At 44.3% G+C, this 16,552-nt stretch overlaps 1 protein-coding gene across 3 annotated transcripts in view; it reads left to right on the top strand.

Moving 5' to 3' along the window:
* Pde11 (Phosphodiesterase 11) overlaps positions 1-16,552 on the top strand; it is a 255,259-nt gene that overhangs the window by 221,673 nt on the left and 17,034 nt on the right. For all 3 annotated transcript variants that reach the window (XM_050195768.3, XM_050195769.3, XM_050195770.3), the window contains 4 exons: positions 1,722-1,799; positions 3,850-3,913; positions 4,902-4,976; positions 5,701-5,784. In XM_050195768.3, the coding sequence (XP_050051725.1) occupies positions 1,722-1,799; positions 3,850-3,913; positions 4,902-4,976; positions 5,701-5,784 (301 nt within the window). The remainder of the gene's footprint in view (positions 1-1,721; positions 1,800-3,849; positions 3,914-4,901; positions 4,977-5,700; positions 5,785-16,552) is intronic.

Here is a 16,552-nt window from a genome sequence, read left to right as displayed (position 1 = left end):
AATTTCGCTTCTGCCGCAAAGGAATTCTGAGACAATAAATGGAAGCTTCCGTGGACGCAGATGGTCAAATGGTTGAATTACAAGCGGCTGCTTGCAAACGCACCTCTCAAATTGCGTGTGGTGCGACAACAGCCACCTACTGCTGAACTGGAGCAGCATCATGTTCTTTATAAAGTCCAAGTGCGGTAAGATCCTATCACCCCCCACACACTTTGTGCTTTAGGTGCGAGTGAAAGTGTGCGAGGGTGAGACAAGAAAGATGGTGGCTTCTCGAGTGCCGCCTTCCCGCGCGACCAAAGAGTGGGCGTGCCGAGATGGCGTGGCATCATGTAAGCTGTCTTACCGTGTGTCTATAGTATTGGAGGTTGTATAATCACGAGTTTCGACGATCCTTGGAGTGAGAGGCAGAGGAAGCATTCGCTCCCCACTGCGGGTGCTTTTCATGATAGCGTCATCTCAGTGCGGGCGACGCTATCAGCTGCGAGGGCGGAGTGTAGCGTGAATGGCTTCACTTAATTCATACTGCTGATGTGAAGATATTGTCGACATGGCATGAAACCGTATCATTCGTCACCGACTCCCCAAATCCCCAAAATGAATTGTTTTCTCTTTCAAGTTTGCTTTTTTTTCGACTGGCCAATAATTCGTAAAATTCTGCGGCCCCTTTCTGTGGAAGAAAAATCGATCGGTGAATGTACATATTTGCATAAAAGGTCGAATTTCAATGCAAAGAAATTTCGATATAACGAAGTAAATTGCCGATTTTACCTACTTCGTTATGTTGAGGTTTGCAAGGTTACTGCATAGCAAGGTTTTCCTTTATATGCAAGAAAAATTTATGATAATGACTTTTTACTTTGTTGTGGCAATGAAAGCAAGCTTAGTTTTGCATTATGTGCATGCACTGAAAGGGCAAGTTGGCATCCGTCTGGAGGTAGCGCAACAAACCTATACTTTTCAGAAAGTTTCATGGTTGAAAAGTTAATTATGCTGCAGGTGATGAAACCCTGTGGCGCCATATTTCCAGGGTAGCTTCTGTATGAACTGAGCTAAGCAGGAGGCTAGCAATTGGTAACTAGGGGATGATGAGGGTAGCATGTTTAGCGAGCTGGTTCTGAGCAGGGGAATGCCAACGAACAGAATGGGAAAACAAGAAGAGAAACTGATAGGAAGATATTAAGACTAAATTGAAGGTAACTGGGGTGACTAGCACTAAAACAAAGATGCACACATACAAAGGGGGGACAAACACACAAGTGTTTGTGTTCGTCCTCTCTTCCTAGCTGCGTGTATGTCTTTTTTAGCCGTAATTCCTTTTAACAGTCATGCAAGACCAACTAGCCCAACAGTTAGTCGTAGCAGTTGGTAGGCTTGGATAGATTACTTCAAGTTATTAATTCACTCTTGCCTTACCTCCTGGTTAGTGCAGTTTTGGTAGAGTAACTGCCCCAGAAAGGCAATGGTGCTAAGTTTAATTGGTACTAGAACTAGGACAAATTTTTCTTCAACCATTAAGCTTTCTTTTTGAAGAACCTGTGTGGGTCTTCTTTGTAGCTTTGTGTTGTTCTCAAGTAAAAAACTGTCCCTTTCATAAAACTTCCTCTACCTCGTGGATTTCTTTAGAATTTGTTTCCCTATTATGTGTACTGAGCCCTTTCACTGAGAGAAGCTTAAGTCGATCCTAACTCTATGTGCTTTTGCTTTTCTCTTTGTATCTGTAGTAAGAGAGGCCAGTTCTTCAAGCTTGTGGAGAACGACGAGTACCAGTGGACCAACTGCGATCATCGTGAGCTTCTCAGGTGACTTCAGGATGCTACTTTTTGTTGAGGAGGCACCTAGGGGTGTTTGTTCATAGTATTGTTGAATTGCACACTGAAATAGTTTAGAGGAATATTCCTGTGTTTAGTGTAAATTTTTGTCAGTCACATGTGAGAGATGATAAGTGTAGTAAAGCTGAATGAATACTTTGTTTTTGACGATGTGTTCATCGGGCAAAGCTCTGCAAATGAGGCATGTTGCATGCTTCTCTAAGCACCTAGTTTGCATGTGTGATATTGCTCCAACAATAAGTTCAGCTTTTTAAATGTTGAACCTGTATAGCTTTCTGTGTAGCCACTACTGCACATTAAAGAGGCCCTGAACCACCCCTCTGGCTTGGTGAAATAACATAGTCTGTGGAAGCATATGCTGTTGTGAACATCTCAGCCAAGGTTTGCTGTCGTACGCGGTGCATGGAGCTCGCAAGAGGATTGTGAAGCCACCTTTCTTTTAAACGCTTTCTTTTCAATAGAAGACCTTTTCCTCACTTTTTTCTGGATGCTGTATTTTGTCATCGGATGCTTTATTTCATCATTCCCTTAGACGACTGCTATTGGCCGATAGCTGACATCAAGTTGCGGTTGGCTACATGGCATAAATACCGCGGCTGCCGCGGGGTGCCGCCACGAATCCACTGGCTAAGCACACTGCGGCTTGCTGAGGACAACCGCGTTTGGCTGATGTTTAGCACGTTGTAGGCACCAAAGATGGAAGTCATAGTGTCTACGTCAACATCCAAAATGAAATTTGAACTGCACACCACGGTGACATTTAGAAGGCAGAGCGTAGTGGCCACGCCCCACTGCGCTGTAGCCTCTGCAGTGCAAGGCATTGAAAAAGGAACGGGAGCACGGAAGAGGGCGTGTTTGATTGCCAATAACTCCGCTTCTGCTGAACGCACTGAAGTACTTTTTGCGGTGAAATATTTCTGAAATAGCCTATTTTCACTTCAAATGCCTTTCTGCACTTCGATAAAAAGTGGTTCAGGGCTCCTTTAAAATTGCGCTCTCTTCATGCATATTGACACCCCCACCCAACAATTCTTGTGTTCACTACAGTGGCATAAAGCCAACTCTATCTTCTTTTCTTTTCATGTGGGGGGGGTCGGGGTGTGATGTTCAGAAAATGTCTATATATATTAGTATATCTACGAACGCCATCTTTTCTGCACATTGTTGATCAGCTGTGAAGAGCCATAGCAGTTGTTTTATTAATTTGTTAAAGCTAAGTGCATGCCATTACTCATGCAACACAAGAAACACTGGTCCTTGTTCAAAGCAATATGTTATGTTACATATATGAAGTTCCTGCCATGTAGCATATACATATGTATCAGTGTCTTTCATTCACCAACACACCTTTCAAATATAGTCCTTTATTTCATATAACACTCATGCTGTAGCACTGATCCTACGTAGATGCACACAATGAAATGCACTGCATACCTGATAAAGTCATATATTATTTATTGTGCAAATGACCATCCTCCCACCTTTTCTTACGAGTATATACACATCACTGCAATTTTATCTTTTGGCAGCTATCATCTGCCACACTAGTACAACATTTATTTGATGTACTTCTGCAGTTTTTTTGCCTGAGTTAGATGGTTTGTACTATTGAACATTTTAGTTGTCTTTAAATTTTGATCAGTGCTAGTGACAGATGTAAGGATAAGACAAAGGGCTGATTGATACATACAATTTTTTCTTCATTGTCCTAATTTTCTCATTGAGAAATTAATCTTTCATTGATTGATTGATTATGCACTGAAGTGCTGATTAACATACAAATTGATGTTCACATAATGAAAAGTATGATGTAATATGTTAATAGCAAAAGAATTGTGCCTAATAGCCACCCCTTATAGTTGTCACTGTTAAGGGCTGCGTACATGTGCTCTCCGTACTCAGGAAAGGTGGCATTACGCTCTCTTCCTTCATTTCTGAGTAGCTTGAGTGCTTTTTCAGATATTTTTAGCTCAGCGTTTGTTTTCTTTCATTAAAATGCTCGCTGTGCTCTTTTTTTCAGAAATATGCTGATGACAGCTTGTGATATTGGAGCAATCACTAAGCCCTGGGATGTCCAGAGAGTGGTGAGTGAAGGAACAGAACAAAGATGCCAATCATTGCTGTACGCTGTCAAGTTTACCAGTAATGTTGGTGGCATGTAATTTGTTTGCATTGGCAGTTTTTGAGATGGCTGCTTTTATTACAATTGCAGCATGTAAGATGGGTGAGCTGGCACAATTTCGTGTGCCATTAAACATACTAAGGAAAGTATGAGAAAGCTAAGCCAAAGTCAAATGGCCTTCATTTCATTGTGTGTTCTTCTCAATTAAGACCTTGTCAACGAATAGTGGAACCAGTCCTAAAACAGGTCTGCACATGTATATGTTCTCTTTTCTTGGCTAATAAAGCATACTTGAATAAGCGTGGCTTAATTTGATATCAAGCCAGAATGCAAATAAGAATACAAATTGACTTGTCAAGCAAATTATAGCTTAACCTTGCTTCAGAAACAGTAGGCTATCCAGATGAAGCCAGGTGTGAAGTTTTAAGACAAGCCTAGATAAGCGGTCTGGCAAGTCCGAAAGCAGGTGAAAGCAAATAGAAAGTGTTGACAATACATTTTGTTTGAAAATTAAGCTTATCTTCTCGGGTGAAAATGTACTACTATATACCTAAAATATTTTTGTAGAGGCACTTGTTTCTCTTCTGCTGAAGTGTTCAAAAAGGCTACTCAGTTTGTTCCAACACTTACCAAAATTTATTTTAAGAACCAACCCCTAATAATCAGTAGTTAGCATGCTGCTTTGTACTAAGATATTGTGACAACCTTGAGGTTGCTGGTTGAGTTTCTAATGAGAGATGTGCATATAAATGAACATGCCATTTTCGGTTATTTAAGTAACAGGATGCACAAATGTGAAAATATAAACGATTTTACCAGTCTTAAATACAAAAGAGCACGAAAAAGCTAAGAAGGCTAAAAAAAGCAGAAGATTCAGCAAACACAAGCTCATATCCACTTACAACATGTCAAACTGGCCACTCTGACTAAAACATATATTTGTTCCTCAGGTTGCAGATCTGGTGACAATGGAGTTCTTTCAGCAAGGAGACATGGAGAAAAAAGAGCTCAATCTCCAACCCATTGTAAGTAGCACTGTGAACAGATCCCATTCAATATTAATAATTTTTAACTGGCTATTAACAACAACAACTGTGGTGGTGTAGATGACTGCAAGATAAATGTAATGCAATTATTTCTCTGATGGGCACCTCCCAGCAGGAGGCAGCATCAAAATTTCTTTCATGAAACCCAAAAAACTACATAGGAATATGGCAATCTAATTGTCTACAGGCCTACATAGGTTCTTTATACCTTTGAGAACAGTCAAATTTGAAGATGTAATTTTCAAAGCCTCAAAGTTTGTGCTCTTGTATAAAAAAAGCACGAAATTTTGGGGGATGGCTTTTGCTAATTAAGCTAGGACATCCAAATGATTGATACAGTTAATCAAATTTTGGAAGTCTACATCCGGCTGAGGTGTGGTGACTATGTGAGGAGCTTTGGCTGGGTTCCATAGACTGAACAAATTGCATCTGCTGAGCACATGAGTAACGACTATTGAATGCCACAAGACAAGGCATAGTTATGTCATGCTTCTGGGCTCGTGACTTTATGACGGTTCCTTGACTGTCGTGCTTAATTAGTATAGGCATGCGTGTGGAGCTATGAGTGTAATAATTTGTGGTTGAATGGTGAAGCACAGTGAAAAGTTGCCATGAAACTCTCTTCTTTTTCTCATTCCATGCACAGAGAATATATTGTACATTTGAATAAGCTTTCCTAATTTTACTGGTGATTTTTGTGCAGGACATGATGAATAGGGAGAAAAAAGACCAGCTTCCAGCGATGCAGCTAGGCTTTATTGATTCCATCTGTCTCCCATTGTATAGGGTGAGTGACAAAATGTAGCCACCTATATTCTAGCATAAGAAATCCCATGTTTCCTCCGACCTGTATGTTGAACATGGTTGTATGGAAGTTGTGGTGAATTACTAGACCTGGTGCACATTGTGCACTTGTTAACTTAAATGAACATGTGCACTGGGCCTCAACAAATTCTTTACTGGTGATATACACACCCAGGAATTTAGAAGATTTTCTGCATTTCACTACTAGGTGGTGCCCCATGAACTAATATTCAAAATTCTTGCGATGACACGAGCAGTGACATACTATATGACCATGTGCAGCCAATGAAAAAGCTGAGCCGAGTTAAAAAAAAACACATTTACCTACATTGCACCAGAATGGAACCAGTCTATGGAACCATTCATATTATACTTTCCGTGGTTCCTTAGTGGCTACAGTGTTGAGCTGCAAAGCACGTGGTCGCAGGATCAAATCAAATCCTGGCCATGGCAGCCGCGTTTCGATGGAGGCAAAATGCCAAAACACCCCTGTACTTTGATTTAGGTGCACGTTAAAGCACCCCTGGTGGTCAAAATTATTCCGGAGTCCCCCACTATGGTGTGCCTTAATTATAATCAAATCGTAGTTTTGGCAGGCAAAATCCCATAATCTCTAACGTTCATCTTATAAGCAAGGCCAATCTCCATTCTTTGAAAGCACTTGGCCTCAGCCAAACAGAACCCACTGGCTCATGAGCAGACTTATATCTATTATATTGCGTTTGATTTCGTGACGCTGTTATGAAGATAGTGCTTTTAGAACAACCTTTTGGTTGTTTGAGACTCATGGTTATGGTGAGCTTAAAGTGGGGCCTTTGGTAAAGCACCTGGAATATTCCAGTCAACACCGTGGTTTCTTCACAAATCACATTTGACTGTACAAAATCATGCCCAAATTTTAGCATTTTCCATAGACTGCTAGTCCTACATCTCATTAATTTGGGATTTGCGGCTAGACATGTGGAAACTATTTCCTCTTTTGTACATTTTAAATGAAGGCGCCCCTGTGATAAGTTACACTGACAAGCAGCACTTTCCCCATATAAACACATACAGGTTTCTACTTGTGGTCACTGGAGTCTCCAGTTGTTGATGTTCCCGATTCCTTGGCTTGAAGGCTATCTGTTGGTATTTGAAATGCCCATGTCATAGTGAATTCTTGTACACATGACAATAGGCATAGCCATGACAATAACTGGAATGATACAACTGGCAGGTGAAATGCAAGAACTTATATACGGCTTCATATGCTGGCTTCACTGATAAAACAGATGTAAATGTGTCTCTCAACCACTGGTAGCCAGTAGCCAGACAGCACGTAATTTGTTCAATTTTGTAAACAAAGTACTGTTGCGGCCATCTGTTATGGGCAAGAAATGTGAGCTCATTCTCATTGTCACTTTCATCCGGATTTTGTTAATGACACTACCTTCAGTTTCTTACTATTGTCTTACAAGTTTTACATTTGAATTTGACCATTGGAACCAGCAGCGGCACTTTGTTTTCGTTGTAAGGCAGCTCACCAGTGTGCATCAACATTCTTTTGAGTTTGTACACGCACACCCTATATATATATATATATATATTATATATATGTATATATACCGTATTTACTCAGTTCTAACGTGCCCTCAATTGTAACATGTACACACCAGTTTTCCATGACCAAAAGAAAAAAGAGTACAATACTGCGCACCTCGTGCTTTCCTATAAAAATACTATTTTCTCTCATTTGGAAAAAACAGATTTATTCCCAATACACTAAAGTTGCGATGAATAAAAACACAAATGGAAGCGGCATACCTTGCCGCCAAGATTTTCACTGTGCCGGTTCGAGTCGCGTGGGGCAATAGATATCACTCGTCGCTATCAGACAACTCCTTATCGCTATCAACAGACAAAAGCATTTCATCCTGGGTGCCATCCATGGCATTCGAAATCCCGCACTTTTTAAGGGCCTTGTTGACCATGGCAGACGGGATTGTGCACCATGCATCTTTCACCCATCCGGCAAAGTCCTGCAACGAGGCATGCTTCATTTTATTGGTGGGCATGAATTCGCGGCAGCCAGTGACAAGCCATTCGGTGTAGAGAGCCCGAATTCTATCTTTCACTGGCTTGTTCAAACAAACATCGAGCGGCTGGAGCTGCGATGTCATGCTGCCGGGTATCACGACAAGGTCGGTGTTGCATGCAGCCAGCTTGTCCTTGATGCGCTGGTCAATGTGGCACCTGAACGCGTCGAGCACAACCATCCTACATTGACCCAAACTGCCGCCGGGTCTCTTCCGCCGAACGTTATCAATCCAGTCAGCAATCAAGTCCGTGGTCATCCAACCTTTTTCATTTGTGTGCATAATCACGCCACTCGGAAACACGATTCCTTTCGGGAGCATCTTCCGTCCGAAGATCCCCGCAGGGGCGTCTGCGTCAGCAGGCGTTTGGTGTGTTGCGACACCACGGACCCGAGCACACGAGGGTTGGACCCTCCCGCGTGTAGCCGTGCGCGGCTTAGCCGTGTCTGGGGAAAAGGGGATCCTGGGGGTTGAGCCGATGCTGGGTGTTTTGGACCTTTAAGGCCCCCCGGCGGAGGCAACACACCTCTTCGGCCTCGGCTTCACATAGACGGCACCTCCAGGCTGACCCACCTGGAGGAAATCGGCAGTCGCCTTTTCCTGTCCTCCTCTCCATTCTTCGTCTTTCTCTCCCACTTTTCCATCTTTCCTGTCTTCTCTTCACTTCTAATTACTTCCGTATTTCCGGGCGGCAAGGGTTAACCTTGTGTAATATATCCAGTCTTGGGTATATATATATTAGGTTATAGTGGGAACGTACCGCTGGCATACGCAGAATAGAATTTTTCTAATCCTGTGACGTCCCCAGGTTGGGCTCCGAGGTGGGCGGCGGGCATTCCTTCCGAATACAGTAATCCTATATATGGCTTCAAATTTCCCCACACTCCCTGATCGCTCCCTGAAGAGGGGGCGCACCGATGAAACCTTCAACTTTCTCTTCAAACCAAAAGAAATATTTCCCAAGTACCACGTAATACATAGTCAACACGAAACCAAGACAGTCCGCACAATATCCCCGTTTGTGGTCGCAAAATGCCTGACAGAAGCAATCGGTTCTGGTTACAAAGTAACGAAGATGGGAAGCGGCGACCTTCTTCTGGAAGTGCGTGACAAGCTCCAATACAGCAAACTGACGAAACTTGTTGCGTTTGGTGACATTCCTGTATCTGTGGGCCCCCACTGGTCTATGAACACTGTGCGTGGTGTCATTTCTGATGACGACCTCCTTGATCTTAGTGAGAGCGAGCTGTTGGAGGGATGGCAAGACCAAAACGTGGTAAAGGTGCAACGAATTAAGTTAAGGCGTGACGACAAGGAAATTCCAACAAAGCATCTAATAATAACATTTGGAACAAGCGAACTACCTGATTCATTAGAGACAGGATATTGTAAACTACGCGTACGACCGTACATTCCCAATCCGCGCCGATGCTTCAAGTGTCAGCGTTTTGGGCATGGGTCTCAGAGCTGCCGAGGGCGTGCCACTTGTGCAAAATGTGCATCTAAAGACCACTCTTCAGACAACTGTTCTTCTACAACCCACTGCGCTAACTGTGACGGAGACCACCCCGCCTATTCGCGATCGTGCCCGTCATGGAAGAAAGAAAAACAAATAATCGAACTGAAGGTAAAACTAAACATCTCTTTTCCAGAAGCGCGCAAGCGTTTTAGTGTCAACAACCAATCGAATCCGTCCTACAGTGATGTGACGCGCCGGGGGGCAGCGCCACATCTTCTGGCGGCCGCGCAAGTCACACGGAGTGTGACGGCGGTTACGCCATCAGCCCCCCTGGCGGGAGCAGTCACTGCTCTTCCGCCCCCTACCACGAAGGACCAGCAGACCTCCGAGCCTGCTGGTCCCAGGGCCACTGCTCGTGCAGACAGGCCCAAAAAACCCCCGCGCGTGCCCGCTGAGCGGGCGTCATCCAGCGCCTCTGACGAGGCGATGGATGTCACAAAAACTTCTCCGGCGTCTCAGACGCCGAAGGAACGGCGTGGCTCCCTGGAGCGCGCCAAGAAAAAAGAAATACCCCGCATCAAGGGGCCTGAAAAGGTCCCTTGAGCCAACCTAATTGATCTCTTGACACACACCATAAAACACTTCCAATATGGACACACAGATAATGCATTGGAATGTGAGAGGTTTATTACATAATCTTGATGATATTAAGGAACTCCTGCGCAGGTTTAATCCAAGGGTGCTGTGTGTGCAAGAGACACACCTCAATCCTTCACATACTAACTTTCTCAAACAATATTCCATTTACCGCAAAGATCGCAGTGACGCTCTCGCCTCGTCAGGCGGTGTTGCTATTATAGTTGATAAGAGTATCGCCTGCCAACATTTACATCTGCAAACGTCCCTTGAGGCAGTGGCGATCAGAGCCGTGCTATTTGATAGGTTAGTAACAGTTAGCTCTCTGTACATCCCTCCATGCCATAAACTTTCCACAATAGAATTCCAGAGCTTTATCGCAGAACTCCCCGAACCTTACATTGTAGTAGGTGATTTAAACGCACATAACACCCTCTGGGGAGATTCTCGTTGTGATACGAGAGGGTGCTTATTAGAAAAGTTCCTTTTATCCTCCAATGCATGCTTACTAAACAAAAAAGAACCCACATTCTACAGCGTGGCTAACAAAACGTTCTCATCCATTGACTTAAGTATAACATCAAGTACACTAGTTCCATACCTGGAGTGGGACGTGATTAAAAATCCATATGGGAGTGACCATTTCCCAATTATCCTAAGATTAACAAAAGGCGATAAGTGTTCCCCACATCTGCCACGTTGGAAGGTCGACTGTGCTGACTGGAAACGATACAGAGAGCTCACACATTTGACCTGGGATGAGATCGGTACTCTCTCAATCGATGATATAGTATCTTATTTGACGGCATTTATAACTGATGCTGCATCAATATGTATCCCTCAAACGAATGGATCACCCTCTAAACGGCGTATTCCTTGGTGGAATGAGCAGTGTAAGGAAGCCCGCAAAAATCAAAATAAGGCTTGGAGTCGCCTTCGCGACTGCCCAACTACCGAGAACTTGATTAGCTTCAAGAAAATAAAATCAGAAGGTATAAGGACGCGCCGCCTTGCCAAAAGGGAAAGCTGGCAAAAATACATCTCTAGTATTAATTCTTATACAGACGAGGGAAAAGCCTGGAACAGGGTAAACAATATAAAAGGCCGCGAAACTCATCCTCTACCATTGGTAAATACACAAGGAGACACACTCATTGACCAAGCCGACTCTCTAGGGGTACATTTTGAAAGGATTCCTAGCTCATCCCACTATTCAGACACATTTCTGAGATACCGGCAACAAGCGGAACGACTGCCTCTGAGTCGGAAAGGAAATAGCAACGAACCTTACAACCGCCCATTTAACATGGCGGAATTTCAGGCTGCGCTGAATGGCTGTAACAAGTCCGCTCCAGGAAGTGACAGAATATTGTATATAATGATCAAACACCTACACCCTGAGACCCACAAAACACTACTGACACTCTTCAACTCTGTGTTCTCTGCCGGGTACATTCCATCCGCCTGGAAGGAAGCAATAATTGTTCCAATACTAAAAGACGGCAAGGACCCAACTTCAGTCAACAGCTATAGGCCTATAGCGTTGACAAGTTGCCTATGTAAACTCTTTGAAAAAATGGTTAACCGGCGTCTCCTTCATTTTCTTGAAAGTAACAAACTATTAGATCCCCTACAGTGTGGTTTCAGGGAAGGTAGATCCACAACTGATCACCTTGTCCGCATCGAGACGAATATTCGCGATGCTTTTGTACATAAGCAGTTCTTTTTGTCAGTATTTATTGACATGGAGAAGGCTTACGACACCACGTGGCGGCTCGGAATTCTCCGTGATCTGGCCGAAATGGGAGTCCGAGGTAATTTGCTGAATGTCATCCAAAGTTACCTGTCTAACCGCACGTTCCGCGTCAGAGTTGGTAATGTGCTATCTCGTCTATTTACACAGGAAACAGGCGTACCACAAGGTGGCGTGCTTAGCTGCACTCTATTCGTTATAAAAATGAACTCACTTTATACTATCATACCACGTACAATGTTTTATTCTGTGTATGTAGATGACGTACAAATAGGTTTTAAATCATGTAGTCTTTCCATCTGTGAGCGACATGTGCAGCTTGGGCTAAACAAATTGTCAATCTGGGCTGACGAGAATGGGTTTAAATTAAACCCGCAAAAAAGCACGTGTGTTCTCTTCTCGAACAAAAGAGGTATATTACCTGAACCCGCTATTTATCTTAATCGACAACAGCTCCCAGTGAGCCATGCACATAAATTTTTGGGCCTCATATTAGACACTAAATTAACATTTATCCCCCACTTGAAATATCTTAAGGCGAAGTGCATGAAGACAATGAATCTTCTGAAGCTCTTGTCCCGTACATCCTGGGGAAGTGACAGAAGATGCCTTTTGAGCCTGTATAAAAGTCTGATAAGGTCACGCCTTGACTATGGTGCTATAGTGTATAGTTCTGCTACGCCTAGTGCCTTGAAGATGTTAGATTCGATTCACCACTTGGGTATCCGTCTGGCTACAGGTGCCTTCAGGACTAGTCCTGTAGAGAGCCTGTACGTTGAATCCAACGAATGGTCTCTTCATCTACAAAGAGCATATTTATCTTTTTCTTACGCCTTGAAAGTTAAATCAGATATTCAGCATCCATGTCATTTTGCAATAAGCGACTTGTCCACTGCCAGGCTATTCCGTAACCGCCCAGCCATCAGGCCTCCTCTGTCCCTCCGAGTGGAAGCACTGTCAGAAGAAACAGGCGTCCATTTTGTAGAAAATATCCTAATGGCGCCTATTCGGTTCCCACCGCCTTGGGACTGGCAAACTATCCAATATGACATATCTTTCCTAGAAATATCGAAACGAGCGCCTGAGGCTCACATAAAATCACATTTTCTTGAACTAAAAGAGAAGTATTCCTGTGCTGAATTCTACACGGATGCTTCGAAGTCTGCTGATGGTGTTGCTTACGCAGCTCTTGGACCATCATTTTCAATATCTGGGACACTAAACCCACACACAAGCATCTTTACAGCAGAAGCATACGCTATACTCACGGCTATTAAACACATCAGGCTCACAAACATCGCTAAGGCTGTTCTCTTCACAGACTCGTTAAGTGTCGTGAGAGCACTAATTAGTTTACAAAAACATAAGAATTCCGTTTTGAATGAGCTGTATAACTTATTGTGCGCCCTATATATGTGCAATCAAGTGACTGTCATATGCTGGGTACCCGGTCACAAAGGTATAAAAGGGAACGAAGCAGCTGACGAAAGCGCTACATCCGTAACTTTTAGCGACAGAGATGGAAATATTTCCATCCCTGCGACAGACCTAAAGCCTTTTCTACGCCGTAAATTAAGGAATCATTGGCAAGGCAAGTGGGATACACAAGTAATGAATAAGCTTCACATAATAAAACCAAAACTGGGGAACTGGATCAGTGGGAAAACAGCACGTTACAAGGAAGTAATTCTTTGCCGACTAAGGATAGGCTACACATACGGTACTCACTCTTATCTCTTGACTGGAGGCGATCCCCCGACTTGTGGTAAGTGCGGCAAGAGTCTCACAGTACTCCATGTTCTTATTCAATGCCCTGCAATAGAAACAGAGAGGAAAAAGTATTTTCCTTCTGCATATCGTGAAAATACACCTCTTCACCCTGCATTTTTTCTTAGTGATGAACCGCTTTTTAACATGAAATTAGTCTTACAGTTTTTATTGGAAGCAGATACTCTCAAAATCATTTGGACAGGAAATGTTTAGCAGACGACTAACAGCCCTTCTAATAAAAGGGCTCTCTTGAGGTTCTACTATCACTGTTATGTGTTGCCTTGTTCCATCATGTTTTTTAACGAAACCCAATTGCCATCGTCCATGCCCTAATCAGTGTCATCATTTTAGTACCTATTTATTTTACGCCATTTACAGCGACAGTTTTTAGGCCTTTTTACAGCCATGTCACATTTACCATGATAAATCCACTATCCACTGCATTCACAATACATTGTTAAAATTACCTTTTGGTATGGCGCTCTTTGGTCATACTTGGCCCTTGCGCCATTAAACACCACATATCATCATCATCATCCGTCCGAAGATAAGATACGGGGCAGCTTGTGCCCATCTGCAGTGCAACAAAGCATTGCGGTGACTCTAGTTTTCTCGTGGCTGGAAGAAAAAACGTGCACTTGCTTCGCCCCCTTCTTTTCAACGTTTGTGGTGGCAGGCATGTTAAAGTAGAGCGGTGTCTGATCGGCATTTCCAATCTGTCCGAAGTGGTAGCCGTTTCTATGGCGCAACTTCAAAATGTACCGCTGAAAACTGTGCAATTTCTCCTCATATTCTTCGGGCAATTTTTGGCATATCCCGGTCCACCTTCGAAGAGAAAAGCCTTTTCTTTTCATAAAATTTGGTAGCCAGCACCTGCTCACTTGAAGTCACTCCGCATTAGCCCTTTCTGTAGGGCTAACTGCACTGCCCGTACTTTGAGCAGATCGGTTGTCACAGGCCGCTGTGCCGCTTGCTGCTCTTGCACGTATTCCGGGAGCAGCTCTTTTATTTCGGCGAAGTGGCCCTGCTTCGGTCCAATGCAACCCTTCCTTGTTGCTTTGCTGGCAAAAATATTCTCCTTCTGTCTACGCCAGTCCTGCACGCCAGTTTCGGGAACTCTGAACGCTCGTGATGCGGCACGATTTTTTGTCCGTCTCCACGCACATGATAACTTTCCTTTTAAATGTGGCATCATGGTGGACTCAGCATGTCTTCGCAATCAGCGCTTCCATGCTGATTGAATCATAGAGAAACTCTATGGATTGAATAAACGCAGAAAACGGGAAGACAGGTGGTACACTAGAGGTCTATTCGATTCAGCCAAGTTTCTCTGCACCTTCTGCACCAATTCACGGTGCACTGCACCTCAGGCCTTCGATTCTCCGAGGTGCAGCGGTGCACCCTGCACTCCTGTGCTCGAGTGAATGGGGTGCAAGGCAAGATGCCGCCGCGGTGCAGTGCCTTGAACCTTGCAGCGAGTGGGTGCAGCCTGGCACACCATAACTGGCACCCCCTGCACCTTTTCGTTTCTGGTTTCGTGCACCTTGTTTGGAGTCAAACAAACCTTACGTTACACTAGCGCCTGGTTACTTGTAGAATATGGAGGTATGCACATGGAGGAAGCTATGGCAGCTAGGCTAGGCTGGCTAGGTTGGGAAGGCGTGAAGACCGCGGCGCCGCCACCATTGCCTAGCGAGGCCCGGCTGCGCTGGGAAAATGTGGCGCTTCTGTCGGAGGCGCCATCAGCTTGTCAGTCTCCTAGGCCTCAGCACTGCGCAAGGTAGCTCTCATGGTCTATGTAGTGCAGCTCTGTCAAGCTTTTACAGTAGTGCATGAGCTTTTGTAGCTTGGCAGAGAGCACCACAGGAGGAAATGCATCCCCTGGACTTTTGGAGTCCCTGCTGTCAGAGTAGCAGCTGCTCCCAGAAAATAAAGAAACAGCCTTGGACGACACAGCACTATATGCAGAAGCGGCAGAAGTTGCCTTGGACCATGTGGACTATGTGTAGAAGCACAGTGATGAAGGCCTGGTTTATTACAGTGCGGCCTACGTAGCCAAGAAGCCCATCATTTTAATTGATTGCAATACATGCAGGGAGGCCAACTTTGTGATAAGCGAAAATGTCGCTCCAATTGCCAGCAGAAGCTTGCAAACAGTGGGACATGGGACCCATCAGTCGGCCTGTACAACCTTATTCAGACCCTCGAGGACAGACTCACTCGTGCATTTATCACTACACAACTGCATGCAAAAGTGGTCAAGGATTTCTTGCTTCTAGCAGCCAGTGTGTCACAGATTGGCGATACGGATCATTCCACTGCTCCAACAGGATCGGTGGCTAGTTTTTACTTAATCACGTGTTCACTTTTCGCTCAAAGGGCTAAACCAGTGTGCTTCTGACAACAAAGTCAAGAGGGTGAAGCCACGTGTTTTGTAAAAAATGAGATGCTCTGCAATGACTTCTATTTGAAATAAACTCATATTAAGTTATCAGTGTTTTGTACTTTTTAGAATTTTACCACATTGCTGATATATTGCATTAACTTCCTCCCTTTAAAGAGCTGTTACAATTGCAAATATCTGACTAATGTGCAGGCAACACATTCAAAGTTGTTCCAATGTGCCGGCCTTCCACGGTGATTCTTATAAACTGTACTTTCGACAAGCCATAAGCACGCCAACCTCGGCAAGAGGTGGATGCAAAAACCGTCCTCGCTGTATCAGCTGCGCGGTTGGTGCTCACAGTTTTTACGTGGAATGAGAGCAGTGAAACACTTCATTAAATTCTCTCGACATCTACAATGTTTAAAAAAAACGGCCGTGGCTTAGCTTGGTTAAGCCTGGTGATTGCGAAGCAATAGTGTCCGTAGCACCCCTGGTGAGAGGAGCGGGAGTTAGGCCGCCGTTGGTGGCTACCGCCTCGCCTCGCGACGCCGTGAGATGGGGCCCCGTTTTTACACAGCTGGTGTGACGTCACTCTAGGTCACGTGGTGTGACGTCACGCAGCGAGGTCACGCTAAAGGTCAATGGTGCCTACCACCGCCTCGCCACGGAACG

This window comes from Dermacentor andersoni, chromosome 1, assembly GCF_023375885.2.
Source record: "Dermacentor andersoni chromosome 1, qqDerAnde1_hic_scaffold, whole genome shotgun sequence".
Taxonomy (NCBI): Eukaryota; Metazoa; Arthropoda; class Arachnida; order Ixodida; family Ixodidae; genus Dermacentor; species Dermacentor andersoni.
The sequence above is the reverse complement of the archived record's forward strand: the minus strand, read 5'-3'. Positions and strand labels throughout refer to the sequence as shown.